General features: G+C 45.2%; 1 protein-coding gene across 1 annotated transcript in view; it reads left to right on the forward strand.

The window, feature by feature from the left end:
* Positions 1–14,569, forward strand: part of Dock5 (dedicator of cytokinesis 5) — a 192,667-nt gene that overhangs the window by 43,050 nt on the left and 135,048 nt on the right. The window contains exon 2 of the mRNA XM_028883189.2: positions 11,386–11,469. Within this exon, the coding sequence (XP_028739022.1) occupies positions 11,386–11,469 (84 nt within the window). The remainder of the gene's footprint in view (positions 1–11,385; positions 11,470–14,569) is intronic.

Raw genomic sequence — 14,569 nt, forward strand, 5'->3', positions numbered from 1 at the left:
CAACTCCCAAATAAATTCACACCCGGAGGCTTAGTCTTACTTATGAATGCCTGGCCTTAGCTTGGTTTAGTTTCTACCCAGCTTTCCTTATCTTAAATTATTCCATCTACCCTTTTCCTCTGGGCTCTTCCCATTCTTTTACTTCTGTAAATCTTACTCTTACTCTGTGGCTTGCTATGTAGCTGGGTGGCTGGCTCCTGGAGTCCTCCTCCTTTTCTGTCTCCTAAATCTTAGATTCCTCCTCCCAGTTTTCTCCTATATAAACTCTCTGCTTGCCAGCCCTGCCTATCCTTTCTCCTTCCTTGCTATTGGCCAGTTCTTTATTAGAACATCAGGTGTTTTAGACAGGCACAGTAACACAGCTTCACAGAGTTAAACAAATGCAACATAAACAAAAGTAGCACACCTAAAATAATACTCTACTACAGGTGCCTAACATCTCTCAGCCCTTACTCCTCACAAAAACCCTACATGTAAGGGGTGCTGTAATGATAACTGTTTTACAAGCAGGAAACTGAGGCGTCAAGCAATTAAAATACCTCCATTGAGAACTGAGAAGAGCAGAGCCAGCTGTGGGCATAGCTAGCCTTAGCTGTGATGAGTGGTTTCATATACTGTAGGCCACAGACTTTCTCTGAGATGCTGCGTCAGTATCTGCAAACTGAGGACCATGTTAGCTCCTTTGCATAGGAAGGACACTGGTGTTTTAGAGTGCCTTCCCTAAACTAGCAAAGCTTGCAGACATGCTTGTTATAGGTGCAGATCTTCAGGCCTCATTAACCTACTGGGTCAGAAGTTAGACCCAGAAGTCTGTGTTCTCGAAAGCCTTCCAGGGGCTTCTGATGCATGCTAAAATCTGCAAACCACCAGTATCATAGATATGAAGGTGTTTGTTAACCAGCAGTCAGAGATGTATGCACACAAGATGTTTTCTGGGTCATTATGGGACATGTGTATGGGGGCTATATTGCTTCTTTATATGTTCTGTGTATTCTTATAACCAACAGGCTGGACAGTCAAATTTTTACTTTATTAATGAGGACCCTAAGTCTTGAAAAGTTTGAATCACTTGCCTCTGAGTTTAGGATGGAAGATTTTAGACAAACTATGCTAAGCATCCTAAGTGACATGACAGTATTTTCTCTCACCATTGTCATTTCAGCTGCACACATACATGTACACGTGCATGCACACACTGGGCCCCTTTCTTCACTTTTGAAGGAAGGCTTGGCCAAGTGACTTCCTAGATCCCCCTGCTTTCTCTCTCTCTCTCTCTCTCTCTCTCTCTCTCTCTCTCTCTCTCTCTCTCTCTCTCTCTCTCTCTGTGTGTGTGTGTGTGCGCGCGCGCGCGCGCGCGCATGTGTGAGCGTTTGTGTTTCTCGTTGAGTATCGGTCACCTGGGGCTCCAGTGCCTGCAATGCCACTGAAGCTGAGGTTCGGTTCTGTGGTCCTCCCAGGCACGATCCTGGGATTGCTGAGCATCGCTTGCCCTTGGATGGCCTTGCGGAGACTGCAGGCTCTGCTGAGAAGTATGCCCAAGTCAGAAGCTGCTGCTGGAACCTTCTCCCTTTCAGGTGGATAGTTGAAATGAACAGATTTTGGTTGCCTGATTGAGGATCATTCTTTTCCTTAATGAAATGAGGTTTGTCTTAGAGTCATTGTACATTTGGAGAAAAATAGCCACTGACCTCATTGACTGTCATTCAAAAGAGCCTTGTAGCATACTTTCTTTTGGGCCACCAACCAGCTCCCAGATCATGACAGAGAGACTTGTTATTTGTTATGAATGCTTGGCCTTACCTTAGCTCATATTTTGATCTGTTTCTCTTCATCTACATTTGGCCTCGGGCTTTCTACCTTTCTTTTTTTCTGTTTATCCTACTTCCCTGCTGTCCCCTTGGATGGCTGGAAGCTGCCTGGCTTCTGAGCCCGGCCATGTTCCTCTCTTCCTTGTCATCTTCTCCTCCTTCTCTCCTCTCTGGAGTCTGCAATCCTCCTCCTTCTCCTATTTATTCTCTTCTGCCCACCAGCCCTGCCTATCCCTCTTCTGCCTAGCTATTGGCCCTTCAGCTCTTTATTAAACCAATCAGGTGCCTTAGGCAGGCAAGGCGAAACAAATATAGCACATCTTTACATCATTAACAAAGGCAGCAAAGACAAATGTAGCGCACCTTCACACAGGTAAAGTAATATCCCGCAGCAGAAACAAATGTAACACACCTTTGCCTAGATAAAATAATGTACCGCAACAGAGTCTTTTCTAGATTGTGTATTTCTTGCTTCTAGCTTCTCATTTTCTACCTCACTTACAATTTCTGTTCATAAGTTGGATGCAGTAAACTCAAAAAAGTATCAGAGATACGACTGCTTTAATCTTAGCTATCTTTATCTTCATTTAATGAGAACATATCTTAGGAACAATCATTGTTTTTGAGATAAGTCTTCACTATGTAGTGGAGGCTGATCTGAAACTTGCAATGTAGACTAGGCTGGCCTTGAACTTGTGACAGTCGCCCTGCCCCTGTCTCCCTAGTGCTGAGACTTCAGGCATGTGCTAATAAGCCTGGTTCCTCAACTGCAAGCTTATGATAACCTTTGTGATTGGATGTAGATGTTCTGGGCTGATTATTTTTCATGCTCGTGGCTAAAACTGCCTTGTTAGAATCAGACTTTTCCCTCCTCTTTTACTTCTCCTATTTTGATGACCAAGAAAGAACTCAGTGGAAAAGAACAGAGAGGTCAGTGAAAGAGATGAGAGGTACGGACGGGGAGTGTATATGATTAAGAGCATTGCTGGCCTTTGACTCACACCCTGGCTCCTCAGTTGAATCATTACAGAAATGCTCAGAAGGGATAGAAAGGAGAGAGCTTAGATACTAACACATCCCAGATCCAAGTGCTGCTTTCTCCAGGGGAATGCTTAGCTGCCTCTAATAAAGTGCCCCACGATCACATGCAGGTCATTGTCCAGCAACCCCAGGAGGACACCGAAGATGAATTCGTCCTCTGATCTCTAGTCCTTCTTGATTGGCAGTTTTCTTCTGATGGCTTCTAACACGGATGAGGGTGGCAGTGGCTATGGTTGCACAGGCAGAAGCTATTGTGCTCAGAATAGGAAGCTGAGCAGGGAAGGGAAGAAAGAGATGGGCAGGTGACGCCCGGTAGTCAGTCCCCGCCAGGTGTTAGTCATAGTCCAAGGGCCGCTGCACAGATTCCCTTTTCTGGGCGCCACAAACCATGTGGACAATGGGCTGTGACCCCTGTTCTTCAGATGAGGAAGCTGTGGGGGGAAAAGTCCCTGTGTTTGTAGACCACAGACCTTTTGTTCTCTAATTTTGAATTGCCTTGTTTCAGCTCTCCTCTCCTGAAAGACTAAATTTAATCTCATGTACAGTTAGGCAAGATAGGCTTGTAGGTGCCCTCTGGGTGCCAGTGAGCCAGTTCAGTAAACTGTAGCTGGGTTAATATCTATCTAGATCAAGGTAGTCAACCCATGTGTTTACATAGGATCTTCAGACTAGAAACTTCTGGATTATAAGCTGGGGAGATGACTCAGTGGTTATGAGCACTGGCTGCTCTGCCAGGGGACCTGGCTTCAATTTCCAGCATCCACATGGCAACTCACGACTGTCTGTAACTCCTGATCTGGGGGATCCAACACCCTCAAACAGACATACACGCAGGCAAAACACCAATGCATATATAAATATAAAGTTTAGAAAAGTTTAAAAAAGAAATAAAGTTTAAAAAAGAAACTTCTGGAATAATAACCAGTCAGTTGGTCATGGTATCCACTATTCTCCTGAGTGGTTGGATAAATGAAAAGTCTGGAATCTCCTGCTCCTGAGGAGAAGGGCAGTGTTGTTAAGAACTGCAGCAGGTGTTCTGGCCCAGGCAGATCAGAGCAGGAGGAGACAAGGCTGTCTCAGTGCAGAGAGGCCAGTTGGAAACCTAATTGTTGGCTTGAAATGATAGACTTTTGATACTTCTTGGTATTAATAACTACTGTCAAGTATCATTTTCTAATCCTTATCACATATTTAAGATTTTAAAAAAAATTCACTGGGTGGTGGTGCTGCACACCTTTAGTCCCAGCACTCAGGATGCAGAGGCAGGCGGACATCTGAGTTCGAGGCCAGCCTGGTCTACGGCGAGAGTTCCAAGTTCCAGAACAGCCAATGTTACACAGAGAAATCATGTCTCAAAAAAAAAAAAGATTAAAAAAAAAAAAAGATATGGCCTTCGAGAATATTAACACATTAAAGCCAGAATGAAGATCAAAGATGAGTTGTGGATCTTTAGTCTTAGTAGAACTAATAGCCAAATCTAGACAGATAAAGATAATAATGAAATAAAAAAGGTGCTGGCCTGTCATCTCTGTACCTTGGGGATGAGGCAGGATTGTGAGTGACAGGTCACCCTGGGCAACTTAATGAGACCTTGTCTAAAAGAAAGAAAAAGGAAGCAGGAAGGAAGAAGGAAGGGAGGGAGGGAGGGAGGAGGGAGAGAGAGACCCACATCATACACAGAAATGGAGATGAACAAATCTGATGATCTAAATATTCAGAGTAGCAAAGCACTCCAAGTGGGGCCCTTATCCTTTGCTTGCTGGACAGTCCTTGTGCAGATTTCATTTATAAAAATGAAAGATTCCAGTTGTTCCTTAGGGAACTATAATTTGGGGACTCAGAGACTTAAGTTCATTAGGAAGGTTTATAATTGATGGCCAACAGACTTTCCTTCATCAAAACTGATCCCGTTTGTAGCTCCTGAAAGTGTCCTTTGGGTTGCTTATTATGCAGTTTTCAATTTTCTTTCATCCTGACCCCCCCCCCTTCTCTTGTGTAAGCCTCGTTTCAAAGAGAAACCTAAATCAAGGATTTGGTGAGATGCAAACTGTTGTACATTTGTAGACATACTGTCTTGTCTGTTTTGCTCTGCAAAAATTACACTTTCCTGATATAAACTGTAAGCTGCTTAGGGAAGAATTCCAGCAATTTGTCTCCCCCAACCTAGCACGAAGCAGTCAGGGAAGCAGTTTCTGCACAGCGACTCCCTAGTCTTGTTTAATTTCCTCAGACAAAACAAGAGATTGCGGTGGTGCCTGCCAGTTCAAAGCAGCGCGTCTCCCTGGATTGTCACTTCATGAATCAGGAAGCTGGAGCTAACGGCTCTTGAGTCATCATCCAGTCTGGTTCTTGTTATATAGACGACAAACTGAGGTCTAGATTAAGTAGGTCCTTGAAAGGCATACCATTTGCAAATAAAAAAAAAAAAGAGTTTTGAATTCTGCTTTGTTTAACCTTAGGATTTCCTAGCACCGCCTCCCCCCCCCCCCACACTTCATTTTTGTTTTTCCAGACAGGGTCCCTCTGTGTAGTCTCAGCTGTCCTGGAATTTGCTCTGTAGACCAGGCTGGCCTCAAACTCAGTGATCTACCTGCCTCTGCCTCCCAAGTTCTGGGACTAAAGGGGATGGGCCACCGTGCCCTGCTTAGAGGTTTCCTTTTTGCTTTTTGGGTTTTCGTAACCAAGGCTGCCCTCAAAGTGTATATGCAGACAAGAGTGAACTCCTGAGTCTTCTCCCTCCACATTCCCGTGGATCACAGGCTTGTGCCTCCATGCCTGGTGCGTGTGCTGCTGGGGACTGATTGCAGGGCCTCCTATGCCAGTGCTGTCTGCCACCAAAGTTACATCCCCAGCATTTTGCCCGACTCTCTTTCCTTCTTTCTTTTTTAAAAATGGTTTCTTTATTTTTATTTTATGCGCATTGATTGGTGTTTTGTCTGCATGGATGTCTGTGTAAGGGTGTCAGATCCTTCAGAATTGGAATTCAAGACATTTGTAAGCAGCCTTGTGGGTTCTGGGAATTGAGCCCAGGTCCCCTGGAAGAACAGAACAGTGCTCTTAACCACTGAGCCATTTCTCCAGCCACCTGATTTTCTTTGTACCAAGTATTCATGTTCTAGAACGAAACACTCGTTTCTCCCCTAAGTGCGTTGTTATTTATCCTGTGCTCAGAACAGCATCAGGCTAGCTCAAGGTGATCATCAGCCATGGGTTTGTATGATAAGGCTTGGCTTTGAAGCTTCTATTTTCATGTAGTAAGAGAACTCCTGGTTCTTCTCTACTTCTAGACTATTCCAGGGCGGGTACACCTTTACCTTACTGGCCATCCTGGTCAGAGGTGAATGGTGTAGTCTCACCAAGAGGCTTTCTGCTGGCAAGCTGAATCTAGCCCTTCTTAGTCTCAGCTCTCCAATTGGCTACTGTGTGGCATAGCAAAGCTGTGTGAGAGAGCTACAGGGGAAATTGGAGGGGTCCCCGGGGGAGGGAAGTGGGGGGGGGCGTGGCTCTAAAGAGATGAGTTAGGTAGAACAGATTGCTGTAAGCGACTGCAGTCCTGTTCATACTTTTACCCAGAGATATGACATAGAACACACAGACATCTCAGCCCTTTTCTGAAGAACATTGCTGGAGGGCGTCTGTCTCGTTGACAGCCTCAGTTGGAAAGAAATATACATGTTTTTTTTTTTTTGTTTTTTTTTTTTTTTCCTGTATGATAACATGTCCGGAGAGGTGGTTTTTGACATCCTGTTCCTATGTGATGGGAAACCACAGATGCCACTTTGGAAGGAAGCAGAAACATGGTTGTACTGGGGGAAGAGGTGGTGAACAACCGAATTGTTCTGTGCATCTTACAGGAGGGTTCCAAATAGTATTTAAAATAGTTCCTTCAGAAAATGTGTGCATACTCAATGGAGTTTTATTCAGCCATAACAAAATAAGAATGACATTATACGTTTACAGGGTGACGGATGGAAGTCTAGAGTCTCATGGCAAGCAGTCAGTCAGACTGAGGATGACAGATGTTGCAGTCTAGACTTGTATGTGTGTATACATACATGCACATATATGTCTGTGTGATGTGACAGTCGAAAGGACGGTATGTGAAGGGAAAGGGGACTACGGAGGAAGGTGTGGGGAAAGGCAAAGATAATGGGGTATAAAATAAAGGACCAATCATGTGCTTAAAAAGTAAAATAAGGAGTGGAAAATGTGGCTCAGTTGGTAAAATGCTTGCCTGGCATGCACAGAGGCCCGAGGTTCAGTCCCTAGTATTGCATTCACTGAGTATGGTGGCTACACCACAATCCCAGCCCTGGGAGGAGGGAGGCTGGGAAATCAGAAGTGGTCAGAGCTATATAGAGAGTTAGGAGGCTAACGAGACATCTGTGTTACTCAAACAAAATATGTAAACAGGGTTGTTATTTGTACCTTGAATTCTTCTCTGGGTTAAGTCTGTACCTCATGAGGAGACAACGGCAGTATGATAGAGGAGAGGGTGAATTTGACAGACCGTAGAAGAAAAAGTGGATAGTTAAGGCTAGAGCATTTTTGGGTTGCTGGTCTTTGGGTGTGTGTGTGTGTGTGTGTGTGTGTGTGTGTGTGTGCACGCGGGCCTATGCGCGCGGTTAGGGTCAGTCCTGTCTATGTGCATTCATACACGCATGTCTGTAATTTCAGCTGTTCTAGGCAGATGCTTATCCCTGGAGCCCACAGTGCGGGGCTACCTTTGAGCGCCTCTGCTTACTTTCCCATGACTAAGAACCAGGAAGAGCGAAGATGGTCATTGCGCAGCTTGTGACAAAGTGGCCTCACTGCTTCCTGTTTCCGTGGGGGAGGGGTGGTAGGAAGAAGCTTGTTAGGGGGTGGCAGTGAATGGGGTCTAGGTGGTGTCCAGAACTGCAGTGCCGGGTTTGCTGCAGAAAACCCTCCCTGTACTCCATGGGTAAACCATCGGAGCCAACCGGAGCCGTCAGACGGAGCTGAACTGTATGTAGTGTGGTGAGGCTGCAGCCGCTCCAGGTTGGGGACACACACACAGGCCAGGGAAGCTGGAACTCCCTCCTCCTGAGTTCTCTGTCATTTCTCCTAACCCACTTCCCCAGCCAGTCCTTATTCAGAAACCACAGCCTGTCCTGAAAGCACAATAGAAAACAACTTCTTCAGGCTTCTAGACCAGGACTGCAGAGGGACACCGTTTGAAACTGTGGCCTCCTTCATGAAGGGGAGGCCATTTCTGAGAGGTGGCAAGGGTGTTCTTAGTCTCTTCCCTCACTGACACGTTTACTGTGACCCAAGCCAGGCTGCAGCCCAGGGAGAGGAGAATAGGTTGTGTCTGCCACGGGCAAGGAGAGGGACACCTTTCTTTCTGAACCGGGTAGGACGTTTTTCATGACCCTTGTAGGAAATGAAGATGGATGGAGTGAGCATCCTCATGTGGTGGTCACACATGTAGAGATGGATCCGACAGTGAAATTCCTTGTAGTGTTTACAGCTGAATCTCCAAGCTGGTTCTTTTTTCTGGGGTGGTTGCAGATTACTCTCTAATAAAGACAAGAAATATATCTGTTTAAAAAGAACTTTCTCTGAAGCATAGCTTACAGAGGGTGACATCCATGTGTTTTCCCACCCAAGCCTTCTTCCCAGTCCCCGGTTTAGTCACTTTAGGAGCTGTGGAATCGTCACCACAGTTCAGTCTGGAGTGTTTCACCTCCCTCAAAAGTTCCGGAATGGAGAGGTTGCTCAGTGACCGACCTCATATCTAGCTCAAGCAGCCAATCATTTGCTCTGTTGTCTGACAGATTAGCATATTCTGAACATCTCAAAAACAGATAGAGTAAAAGACGTATTTGCTTATGTCTTCTTTTGCTTAGCGTACTTTGTGGTTATCCGGGTTGTGGCATGTGTCGTGTATCATTTTTCATGGCCGAATGGTATTCTGTTGCGTGGATTTATGGTCAGCACTCTTACCTGTTTTAAGTAGGGCACAGGAGCCATACCTCGTGTTTATCTCTCTGACGTCACTCTCTAACACAGTTTGTGATACAAAATAGGCGACCAGTCACCGTGATGGACGGTGCAAAAGGTGTGATTTCGTTTCAGACCAAAACTATTTGGAAAAGATATTGTGTCTATTGAATATGTGTAGATATTTTTTCTTCTCATTTTTTTCCTTTTGGGTGTGTGTATGCATGTGTGAATAGTGTATGTGTGTATGTCTGTGTACATGCATGTGTATGCATGTAGGATGTGTTTAGGGAAGAGATCAACATTAAGTGTCTCCTTCCTTAGCTCTCCACTGTCTCCATCGCTCTCTGTTGTCTTTTTTTTTTTTTTTTTTTTTTTTGAGACAGTTTCTCTCATTGAATCTGGAACTCACTAATTATCTAGATTGGCTGACCAGTGAGCCCCCAAGTGTCCTTCTGCCTTAATATCCCCTATGCAAGGTCACAGGTGCACCTGTGCCCACACCTGGCTTTTACATGGGTGCTGGGGTTCCACTATCAGATCCTCATGTTTATGGGGCAGACACTTTACCAGCTGTAATTCTTAAGTGATACAGTAGAGTAGCTGCCTACTAGCAACTACATTATTTTAGGTACTGTTAGTCATCTAGAGTAATAGAATAGGAGAGGGTATGCTTAGGCTCCGTGTCAGCACCACACCATGTTTTATAAGGTTGTATGTTTTCCTATCTTCACAGGGTGTGGTTGTGCAGTCCACCTGGTAGAGATATCAAGACACAGCTGTACCGTAGTTTGTGTGCCCAGCCACAGCTGAGTTGTTGTTTCTGCGTGTTGACTCTTGTGGCTAACACAGCCACGCTGGTTTCCTGTGGCTGCTGTAACAAATGATGACAGATTCCATGGCTTGAAACAACAGGAGTGTGTTATCTCAAGTTCTGGAGCCCAGAGTTCTGAAATGAAGGTGTGGACTGGTCTGCTTGCCCCTGGAGACTCTCAGGAGAGTCTATCCCATGCTACTGCCAGCTTCCAGGGTGGCCGGCTATTCCTGTTGCTAGGCTACAGCAAATCTTGGCGTCCATTCTTTCTCCTGCCCTTCCTTCAACATGTAGGAAACACCCTAAGATAACTATGTGTCCTCTCTGTTACCTCTTTGCTGGATAAGGTGGCACCCACAGGTTGAGGGAGATTGGCGAGGATGTCTCAGGGGCTACTCTTCAGCCCACTGCAGCCACCATGAACATTGAGATAAGGGTATTGTGTAAGACTGACGTAGTTTTTCTTCTTCTTGTTGCTCTCCTAGGAGTGAATTTGCTGAGTCATGTAGTAAATTTACGTCACTTTTAAGAAACTTCCAGTCTAGTTTCGGAAAGATCTCTTGTTTTGTAATCCTATGGGCCAGGGATTCGAGCGCTTGTAACTCCGTAGTCTTGGTAGATGTCTTTTTAAACACAGCGTTCTAGTAGGTGTGAAGAGGCATCTGATGGCGGTTTTGATTTGCATTCCCTCCGTGACTAATAGTGCTGAACGTGTTTCATGTGCTTCTTAGTCACTTGTGTGGAGTTACGATAAAATACCAATGCAAAGCTCTGGCCTGTTCTTCCCCATTTCAGTTGTGAGTTAGTCTGCTGTTTTCTGTGGGACCCTAACCTTACCCATCCTTAATGTTACTAGGTAACTAGGGTTACTCTGTCCCCAGAGCGTCAAGAGCTGGGCCCTGGTGCCATCCTGGCATTGTGACCTATATCACTCGGTTGTTGATAGATGGCCCTTCATGTGCAGCCTTTGCACCTGGTGAGCACATGTCAGGGAAGTCAAGAGACCACTCTCCTGTGCCCTAAATAAAGACCGTAAGCTTAAATGAGTTTCAGATTGGCTGTTGTCTTGTGGACAAGGGGCCGGATCCACAGAACTTCTCATTGTATTCTCTGGCCTGGATTCTTCTGTAGTGCTATCCCAACTTTTAATTAAACAGATATTACTGGGATTATCTATTTGATACCTTTCTTTCCCCCGCTAGACTATTACTCTTTCTGGGAGTAGAGGCTACGTCTATGTATTTTATCTGACACAGCACGTGGTATGTGCTAGGCAACCAGTCAGCGTGTTGGAGGAAATACAGCTCATGTTTTCTGCTTTACCTAGAGTGGAACACATGAAATCATTCAGCATTGGATGGCAAAAGAGGACCTCAGCTGACAAATTCCCTTCATTTGATTGGTCTGTAGGCTTGTCTTTGGGGCATTTTCTTAACTGTTAGTTGATGGAAGGTAGCCCAGCACACTGTGGGCAGTGCCATCCCTAGGCAGGTGGGACTGATAAGAAAAGTAACTGAGCGAGCCAGAGAATGGAAGAGGTAAGCGATGTTCCTTCCTGGCTTCTGCTTCAGTTCCTGCTCCCAGGTTCCTGTCTTGAGCTCCTATCCTGCCTTGGGTTCTCTAGATGACCAGTTGTGAACCTGGTCAGTATCTTACTACGGCAACAGAGAAGTGAACTAGAACAGATATACCAGTCACTAACTTTTGCATGTGACATTTCATAGCATGTTTTCTAATCCCCTCTCCTCTCATTCACAGCAATCTATAACTACAATGCATCTCAAGATGTGGAACTCTCCTTGCAGATCGGTGACACGGTCCACATCCTGGAAATGTACGAGGGTGAGTGCAATGGCCTCCTGCTGGGCGGGGCCCAGGAAGAGCCTATAGGAATTACTTATTAATAAAGCACTTAGCCTTAAGACCCATGTGCTCTGCTCACCCTGCTGCAGTAAGAAGTACCCAAGGTGATACCGCTCCATGCTGGGGTGTTTTCAACAGAGCCTGCTCATGGGAATGTGAATATGCCCGGACATCAGCATCAAGGTTTTTGCCACTGGATACCGAAGGGTTCAGCGGTAGAGTTGGCCAGGGGAGATATACATGGGACATCAGGCTTGTGGGAGCTGGAAGGAAGCCTTGCTATTTAGGGGTGGATCTCTTTCTACTCAGTGCCCAGTATTGCCAGATTCAGGGAGAATGAGAGTGAGGCCTTGCGATGGTACCGAGCCTCTGAGAGAACTGGGTCAGGACTGTAACAGCAGGTCCTACCTGTGTTTGTCCATTTCCTCCATCTAGCTCAGGCCTGGGCAGGGGTTCTGGTTAACCTGGGCAATATTTAAGATTGTGTGTGCAAAGCCCAGATGATGCCTGCATCCACCCATTCCACCCTAGGAGACCTCCAGGAACATCTCTAGTCCCAAACTCCAGGGCAACAAAAGCATACCTAAGCCACCGAGGTGGAGGAGCAAAACAGAGGACAGACTTTTGAGCCCAGTTTATCATAACCCCGTGAAAGTTGGGGTGAGGAGATGGTGGGAAGCTAGGTAGATTTTTCTTAGAGCAAAGCTTGTTGGTACCGACACTCTGCATTGGTAAATGCTGGGAGAGTGGAAAGGTAAAAGTATCCTCTAGGAGCCTGTGTGGATCTCTAGGTTGAGACAGGATGATACAAGAAGGGGAAGAGATGGGAAGCCTGGGGGACAGGAAGCAGGATTTGGCCATAATTAAGCTGCTTGCATGGAAGACTGCTGTGATGGCTTCCTCCCTTAAAGCTGGGTCTTTGCATTTCTCTTTTCCTTCCATATCATCCCATTGTAGCTGGTTGGCTTCCAGGGGGCAGCATGTAGCCAGACAGGACCGTGTGGACTCCATCCATGCTCCTTCTTTTACTGTCACCCTTCCCAAACTCAGGCCTCACCACTACACTCATAATACCTGACATACATATTTCAGGACTCTTGCTTCTGGAAACCACAGTTCCCTCAGACCCCATTAGGTCAGTCCTTTGCCAGGGGGGCAGATACATATATACTCTGGTCCCTGTGGACATACTTTCCCATTGTGCAGGTTAAAAGCACATGCTCAACTTTTGTAACTTCTATGTGGGCTTGAAGAAATGTACTTTCAAGGATCATTGAGTATTCAGTTCCATACATGACATTTGGACAGATTTTTTTACCCAGTTTTTCAATCTGCTATATGCTAACTTTTTTCTGCTTTTTTGGTTACTGTGTTGAGTCTTTCACCATGATTGTAGTTTCTGTCTCTACAGAAATGGGAGGGTTTTTTTTTTTTTTTGCTTTATGTAGTCTCAAACCTGTTTTTAGAATATATATGCCTACCATTTTAGAACTGTGCTAAACAGCTCTATCCAACTCCTGCTTATTAAGCCATTTAACTGTCTTCATCCATGGTAGTGCTTTATGCTTTACTGAAATTACAGCCAACTCATTGTGAGGCCCAGCTCTCTAATTTTTGTCCTGGTGGCCCCATAAGGCCCTTTAAAATGCTACTTTAAGCCATTCAGACATCCTTTCTTACATCAGCAAATGCCCCAGGCAAGGCGCTGCCACAAGTACTAGGCTGGTTTCTTTGGGGTTTGCCTTTCTGCAGATTTTGGCATGGAAATTCTTCTTTTGTCTCCAGTATGTTCTCTGTCTCTGTTTCTCCCCCCTGCCCCCCTCTCTCTGAGAAAGAGAGAGAGAGAGAGAGAGTGTGTGTGTGTGTGTGTGTTTGTGTGTTTTGGTGGGGGAGGGGGTGCTTTATAACTACCTTATGGAGTGCATCAGAGAAAAATAGAGTATTGATGTTGGTCTGACATAAAGTTAACAACATCCCTGAAATGCATTCTTAAGATTGTTTCCTCAAAAAAGATTGGTTTTTAAAATTTTTATGTGGCTCTAATATATTTTTGTGGTAGTTATTTGAAGCATGCTGTCCTCATAGAATACATATTAGTGTGGTTTTGAGTTTGTCCACTCTTATACTTTGTCTGGTGGCCTCACTGAGAACTGATCTTGGTTCAGTATGCAGGTTGAACGTTTCTTACCCAGCGTACTTGGGACTGCAAGTGCTTATGATTCAGATGGTTGGGGATTTTGGAATATGCATAGTGAAACATTTAGGGAATAGCACCTAGTTGTAAATTCATCTTTTTTTCCCCTTATGTGTCCTATGCACATAGCCTGAAGATAATTTTATGCAGTATTTAGATAATGTCATCATGGTGTGTCATCCACCTGTGATATCATGTCAGTACTTAGAAAATGTTGAGTCTTGGAGTATTTTGGATTTCGGAGTTTTGGACTGGGGATGTCCGTATTGTATTTGATACAAATACAGACACAGAAATCTCATCTGCTTCTGATCCCATATGATTGAGTTCCCAAGATCTCCATCCATGGTTCTTTTAGGATATCGCTGATCATACACAGTGTGATTGCAGGAAGTGTTGGCCCACTGACCATCATACAGAAAACCTCACCACTGCTGTGCTTTGGGCATGATCAGGAGCTGTCCACCCAGCCAGCAAGAAAACATTTTCTTGTAATTGTTTCCATAGAGTGTTTGTGTGTTGCTTTTAGAATTCGAGGCTCTCAGAGACGGATGCCACCGCCCGTGTTTTCAGAGTGGGCTCACGTCCTGGTGTGTGCAGGGAAACATCTACGGACAGAGTTCATAACCTCCGAGTGGCATGTTAGTTCCACACAGATTATTACATCGGATTATAGTTTTCCAATAGTGTTTCTTTTATGGGATTCATTTTGAAGTAGTGCCTGCCTTGCCCAGCACTCAGGGGGAGGCTCTTGTGTCTGCTCAGTACTTCGAGTTCTTGGCGCAAGGCTTGAATTCCTCTATTATTTCAGGCCGTTGAGGACTGGGAGCAGGAGTGCTTTGCAAACATGAGACCTGCAGGAAGTGCTGAGTAATGACTTGTGTT

The sequence above is a fragment of the Peromyscus leucopus genome, chromosome 9 (assembly GCF_004664715.2).
Source record: "Peromyscus leucopus breed LL Stock chromosome 9, UCI_PerLeu_2.1, whole genome shotgun sequence".
In the NCBI taxonomy this organism is placed as follows: Eukaryota; Metazoa; Chordata; class Mammalia; order Rodentia; family Cricetidae; genus Peromyscus; species Peromyscus leucopus.